Below are 6,806 nucleotides of genomic sequence, written 5' to 3'. Positions count from 1 at the left end.
CTATGTTATAGTTAATTATGGCTTTTATTTTATTACTTGGTAATAAAGGCTACATTTATTTTTGTAACTGTGTAGAGCGATCTACCACGTGCCTGGTACTGAGTTTTGATATCCCAAGTGTTGACCTGTGATTTGTGTCGGATACAGAGACCCTTCGACCAAGTGGAATTACGTAATAAACCATGGGCAGTTTACTCCAGATTTCTTGGAGCAAGAATGAAAGGATTATTACATTACGCGTCCACAGATGCTAGCGGCGTCTAAACTTGACCATCGGGATAGAGGAGGCTAGGCGGCAGGTGGGTGGGCGCGCGGCCCATTCATAAAACCTGGGATTCCCGGCCTGCTCCTCTGATTGGCCCCCGGGAAAGGGGGCGTACCTCGCGGGTGGAGCGAGCCGTCGGCCCAGGGGAGTGGGAAGATCCACGCTTGGGTGGAGCGAGGGGGCGGTCCCTGGTTTTCTAGGCAGGACTTCCTTTCCCCTTTGCCGCGTTACTCCTCTGTCCCCCGGGGTGGGGATGGTATGTTCCAGCCTCTTCTCATGCCGGCCCCTCTTCCCCTCCCGAAGCGGCGGCGTTGCTGCCATTTTAGTACTTCATGTGGAGGCAAAGTCAAAGCCCGGCCTTGAGGGTGTCCGAGCAGGGAGCCCTTCTTGCGGAGTGCCTCGAGGCTGTCCATCCTCAGTCTTCCTCGTTCCCGCGCGTGAAGCCGGCTGGGTTCCCTTCAGGCGGGGAGAGGAGGAGTGGGCGGGGCAGCCGCAAGCGCCCGGGGACGGGCGGTACCATTCCGACGGGGAGGGGAGAGCCGGGATCCAGTGGGCGGTGCCGCCCGGGGGCGGGGTGAGGAACGGGCTGGCCTGCTCCCCGGGGCGGGGCGGGGCGGGCCGGCGCAGCGAGGGCGGGGCGTGGGGCGGACGGAACCACCGGGGCGGGGTGGGGAGGTAACGGGACGGGCGCGACCATGGCTCGGTGAGGCAGCGGGGGTGGGGATCGGTTCGGGGGAGGCCTGGGGCCGCTCGCTGGTGCGCTGTCTCCGCCGCCCCCACTTTCGCCGCCGCCGCCGCCGCCGCCCCGGGCATGTCGTCCAACTGCACCAGCACCACGGCGGTGGCGGTGGCGCCGCTCAGCGCCAGCAAAACCAAGACCAAGAAGAAGCATTTCGTGTGCCAGAAAGTGAAGCTATTCCGGGCCAGCGAGCCGATTCTCAGCGTCCTGATGTGGGGGGTGAACCACACGGTAACCAGCTTCCCCATGCGCGCCCCCACTCCCTCCGGCCTCGCCACGCTCGCCCGGCGGGTGACGCCTGCAACCCTTCCGCCGAGCCACTTGCATGCCCGCCCACCCGTGCACGCTGTCCGGCCGGGCGTGCACTCCCCGTTCGCCACGCGAGGCCTGGTGTCCCCGTGCTATGCCGTCGTCGTTTCCCCTTCGCTCCAGCCCCTCTGGCTTCTTGCGTCCGAATGCTGGCTCCGTACAACCCCGGAGCTTCCGAGGGAAGGCCTGGGTGCTGCAACAACGCTGCTTCTACCCTCAGCGTGTTTGTTGCATGGCTATTCCTCTTGTCCCTTATAGCTGGCTACCACATCATTGCTCAGTTGACAGGGCAAGTGGGACTGGCTTGCCTGAATGTTCCTGTTTGTGGTCCTTTGGTTGGTGTGGCTGCTCAAAGTTTCCCATCTTCTAGGCCTCCTTACCCCTGACTGTGGACATCCTCTCTGGGTTTCCTTTTTTTTTTCTTCTTCTTCATGAAGATGTACTAACTGGAGAAGCAGAGACTTATCTAGACCACAGACACTTGACTTGGGTTCCCATGGATGAAGGCTAAGTGCGAGCACAAGGCCCGAGGGAGTGTAGACTTGGTTATGGAAATAATGTATCTTCCCCGTTCTTCTGTGGTGTTTCAAAGCCATTGACTTCTCGACGGTTTTCCGGGCTGTGATAATGGTGATATCTGTCGCAGATGAGTGGTCCTTTGGGTCCCGGGTGCTTTGGGATGGTGCAGCAGCCTCTGCCAAGAAGTTGGATGTGGCCAACGTTAGCTGGCTGGCTCTGTTTATGTGCTGTTTGTTTGGGATCTGCTCTCTTTTGGTGGCTTGCTCTTTGCCTTCTCACCGTTTCTTTGTGAGTCCCTACACTGGGAGCAAACAGAGGAAGTGAAAAGGCCTGAGGTGCTGACTCTACCAGCCACAAGTTTAGAATGGGGGTGGGTGGGGGGAGGATGACGGGTCGGGTCTCCTGCGGATTTCATTCTTTAGGCTCCATGACTTTTCTGAACACTTGAAATTGTCCACAAGACCAAACAATGACCCAGGGGCCCAGGGTCAGCGAGACTTTATTTTCTCTTGCTTTGGTAGAAGACCTAGAGGATCCTTTGGCTAGAGATCGAGGAACAGCCACCTAGACCAGCGTATCAGATCTTTACGTCCCTTAGAGAAGAGCGCATGTGTATGTGAGGTCCTCTCGGGCCTCTTAGTCTTGGGCACAGTACCCTTTTCCGTGGAGTCCCTGGGCTTAATGAGTGTCCAGGCCGGGAAGTGGGATGCCCGGACCTCTAAAGGAGCTGGACATCAACAGTGAGCAGAGCTTGCTCCTCTTGCTTCTTGCTGCTTCGGGGGTCATCTGACATTCCCAGGGAAATTGGGTCAGCAAATTGTGAACCCTGCATCCCTTTCTGGGAGTCACTCCTTGATTTTGTTTGACATCTGGCCTCTCACTAGAAAGCATCCTGTAGCAAAAGCCTGAAGGTGGGTAACTTCATTTCACTCCGCAGACTGAACAGAGCCTTTGGCTCGGGGTAGCTTGCCTATGCTTGCTGTGAAGAGACAGTTCCTTGTCCAGCACCAAGAGGCTCTCTGTTGGTTAGTGGCGGTTCTTGAGTGACAGGCCTTTTGTTCCTTTTACTCTCTCAGCCATGACCAAGGTTAGATGAGGGTATGGTCTTGCTGGAGAACCTGAATATGTACTGGGGAAAGGTGTGTGTGTGTGTGTGTGTGTAGTATGTGTGTGTGTGTGTGCGCGCGCGCACGCACTCACTGGGCATGCCGGTTCCTGGGATTGTATATGGTATTTGGATGGTATTTGGTTTTCTCATGGGCAAGCAATAAGTCTGCAAAGACCTGGGCATCTGATGGAAGACTGAGGGCAAGAGGGCATGGTGGTTACTGTTGCCCTTTGCTAACTTTTTTTTTTTTTTTTTTTGGTGGTTTTTCGAGACAGGGTTTCTCTGTGTAGCCTTGGCTGTCCTGGAACTCACTTTGTAGACCAAGCTGGCCTCGAACTTAGAAATCCGCCTGCCTCTGCCTCCCGAGTGCTGGGATTAAAGGCGTGCGCCACTACGCCCGGCACCCTTTGCTAACTTGAAGGGAGTTTGGTGGGCTAGCTGGAAAGGCCCTGACTTTCCAGGATCCACAAGGATCTGAACACAGGTAGGAGGAGGACCTGGAGCACCACTGCCCTGTATGGGTGAGCTTTGAAGGTTAGGTAGTTAGTGAGTTAGCTGGCTTGCTTCCTTCTAGTCTGCCATAAGGTATCGAGGTGCCCTGTGAGATACGTGTGCCCAGAAGGCCAGAACATCTTGCCGTTTCTCCAGGGCATCAGGGCCCAGTTGCTCCTGACGGGTGGCTGGCCTCCCTCGAGGGTTCCCTTTCTTCAGAAGCGTCCTGTTACACCTCTTTGCCACTTAAGATTTCAGATACCACCTTCCCTTCAGTCCTTCGGGGTCTCAGTGTTTGAAGCCTTCAGTCATGCTGGTCTAGAGCTAAATGGCATATTGGATGGGAATGCCCATGTCTTCAGCAAAAGCCAGCTACCTTCTCATGAGCTAGTTGCTTTCTTTACTTCTGAGTGGAAAAGAGAAACCTTTAAAAGAAAAAAAGAAAGAAAGAAAAAAAAAGCTGGGCAGCGGTGGCGCACGCCTTTAATCCCAGCACTTGGGAGGCAGAGGCAGGCAGATTTCTGAGTTCGAGGCCAGCCTGGTCTACAGACTGAGTTCCAGGACAGCCAGAGCTATACAGAGAAACCCTGTCTCGGAAACAATCAGTCAATCAATCAATAAATAAAAAGAACTGGCTTGGTTTTGCTTTGAGAGAGGCATTTGAAGTCAGTGTAATCATGGGAGTCCCTGGATAAGATATTCAGCCCCTTGCGTTCCTCAGTGGAGGCAAAGAGGGTAGAGAGGATGTTAGACCCGACAGAGGAGTACTAGTGAGGAAAGAAAAGGCCACCTGGGGTCTCAGCGGATGAAGCTTGGGTACTTCAGAGGGTCTGGAATTAAGAGTGGGTTCTCTCTGAAGGAATGCAGCACTGGAAGGCCGCCCCGTCTGGTGGTTGTGGGTCCCTTTAGGAACCACATAGACGTGGCACATCATGAGGAAGAGTGGTGGCAGTTGATGGTAACTCTGTATTTACTCATTTGAGAAACCGCCAGCTCTTCCCCGGAGTGGCTATACCGTTGTGCGTTTCCTCCAGCAGCCTGTGAAGCGGTTGCTCCAGATCCTCGCTCCCCTTCTTTTTTAGCATAGGCATTCCAGTGGGTGGGCAGCAGTATCTCCTTGTGATTTCTTTTTTTTTTTTTTTTGATTTGCATTTCTCTGGTAACTCATGTTGTTGTTAAGCATCCTTCCATTCCCGCTGGCCATTGTACATTTTCTTTGGAGAATGTCTATTAAACCCTTTGTGCATTTAAAAACCAAATTGTTGTTAAATTGTTTGTTCATTTATTTATTTGTTGGCTCGTTTGTTTTTTGTTGTGGTCCTGGGATACGAACCCAGAGCCTTGTACCTTCCAGGCAAGCACTTCTTTTTTTCTCTCTCTCTCCTTTCCTTTCCTTTTCTTTCCTTTCCTCTTTCTTTCTTTCTTTCTTTCTTTCTTTCTTTCTTTCTTTCTTTCTCTTTTTTATTTATTCATATGGGTACACTGTCACTGTCTTCAGACACACCAGAAGAGGGCATCAGATCTCATTACAAATGGTTGTGAGCCATGTGGTTGCTGGGATTTGAACTCAGGACCTCTGGAAGAGCAGTCAGTGCTCTTAACCGCTGTGCCATCTCTCCAGCCCATCCTTTTCTTTTTCTTTTCTAACTTTAAGATACAGTGTCATATCAGGCATCTGAAGAAAGAGAACCTTCAAGTAAGGCTAGCTGCCCCCCACCCCCCCAGGAGCAATGGAGCCCTGATCCCCTGGCTCGAGCTGGCCTCAAACTCTCTGTGTAGCCTAGCATGACCTTGAACTCCTGAAACTCTTGCCTCTACCTTCTGAGTGCTCGGTTTACATTTGTATATCTGTTGCTACTCTGTATTATGCAGTGCTGGGTGTCATGCCCTTGAGCCCTGTATATATATGCCAGGCATCCTCTACCTACTGAGATAAGTCCTTAGCCCCCTATCCACTTTTTTTTTTTAATTTAAATGGAGTCTCATTAAGTTGCACAGGGTGGCCAAAACTTCTTCTGTATCCCAGGCAGGCCCTGGGTTTGCAGTCTTCCTAAGCAGCTGGGAAGTCCCCGCCTCCACAGGGCCCAGTCTCTTTTCTTTTGAGCCAGGATCTCGCTCTGCTCACTGGCATGCAGTCTTCCTGCTTCCTCCTCCCCGGTGCGGAAGTGTGAGCCACCATGCCCAGCCTGGGTTGTTACTCAGCTTCCTTAGCCCCTGTATTATTTATGCTCATGGCTCCTGGAGTTAATCATGTGGATAATCCAAAAACCATTTACATGAGGCGATGCAAGAGACTTGCCTTCCAGTGTGGTGTGCTGAGCCTGGCATTCAAGTGGGTCTGTGTCCCATGATGCGCTGGTTGCTTTGAAAGGGGGAAGAGATAGGCTCAGGACCGTGTGGATAATAAAGCAAGCGCACATCTCCTGGGACCTCTTCGGTCACAAAACTTTAAGTTCCCCCTGTCTGCCAAGTACAATTTATTTTTCTCTTTCTGGGATGTGAGTCTTCAGAGTACGGCCATAGCCTCAACAGCGGACCTTTACCTTTCCCATCCTCCAGACAGGGAGATTTGGTAGTTACAGGTCTTGCTTGTCTCCCTGGGCTTTTCTTTCTGCTCACCTTCATCCTTTAGACCCCCCAACTCCTGCCTTTCCCCTCCCCCTGCTCATTTATCCTTCAGCCTGAACATTTATCGAGCAACCTTTTGGTTCCCATCATGTGCTAAGGGTTCTCAGCCAAGTGGAAAAATCAGACATGGAAAGAAATACTTACCTGGCCCATGAGGCGGCTCTGCTGCAGGTAAAGGCGTCTGCTACCAAGCCTGACCATGGGCGTTCAGTTCCTGGGACTCAACGTAGTGGAGGGAAGAGGAAAAATGGCTCCTGTTAGTTGTCCTCTGACCTACACACGTGTGCCTTGGGATAAACAAACAAATAAACAATAAACAAACAAATTTACCCTGGATGTGATACTTAGTTTATAAAGATGCACACAGGCCTGAGTAGTTAATTCGCCTCTGAGACAGGGACTATCAGCCAGCTCTTGGATTATTCTCTGGGCTTTCATTCTTTCCATTCTTTTTACCTAAGTACTTGTTTTTCTTTTATGTGTATGGTGTTTTGCCTGCCTGTAATACCCGCAGAGGCCAGGAGAGGGTGTCAGAGGTTCTGGGATTGAAGTTTCAGACTTGAGTGCTGAGAACTCAACCTGAGTTCCCTGTAAGAGCAACAAGTGTGCCGGGCAGTGGTGACTCACGCCTTTAATCTCAGCACTCGGGAGGCAGAGGCAGGCGGATTTCTGAGTTCGAGGCCCTGGTCTACAAAGTGAGCTCCAGGACAGCCAGGGCTATACAGAGAAACCCTGTCTCGAAAAAC

At 52.3% G+C, this 6,806-nt stretch overlaps 1 protein-coding gene across 2 annotated transcripts in view; it reads left to right on the top strand.

Annotated features, from left to right (window-relative positions):
* The first annotated feature begins 921 nt into the window (after positions 1 to 921).
* The window catches only part of Pip4k2b (phosphatidylinositol-5-phosphate 4-kinase type 2 beta), a 31,197-nt gene continuing 25,312 nt past the window's right edge, over positions 922 to 6,806 (top strand). Inside the window, exon 1 of one of the 2 annotated variants that reach the window (XM_021177372.1) lies at positions 922 to 1,235. In XM_021177372.1, the coding sequence (XP_021033031.1) occupies positions 1,077 to 1,235 (159 nt within the window). In that variant the 5' untranslated portion in view covers positions 922 to 1,076. The remainder of the gene's footprint in view (positions 1,236 to 6,806) is intronic. The other variant, XM_021177373.2, reaches the window with a different exon arrangement.

Source organism: Mus caroli, chromosome 11 (assembly GCF_900094665.2).
Source record: "Mus caroli chromosome 11, CAROLI_EIJ_v1.1, whole genome shotgun sequence".
In the NCBI taxonomy this organism is placed as follows: domain Eukaryota; kingdom Metazoa; phylum Chordata; class Mammalia; order Rodentia; family Muridae; genus Mus; species Mus caroli.
Note: the sequence above shows the minus strand (reverse complement) of the source record. Positions and strands in the feature narration are given on the sequence as shown.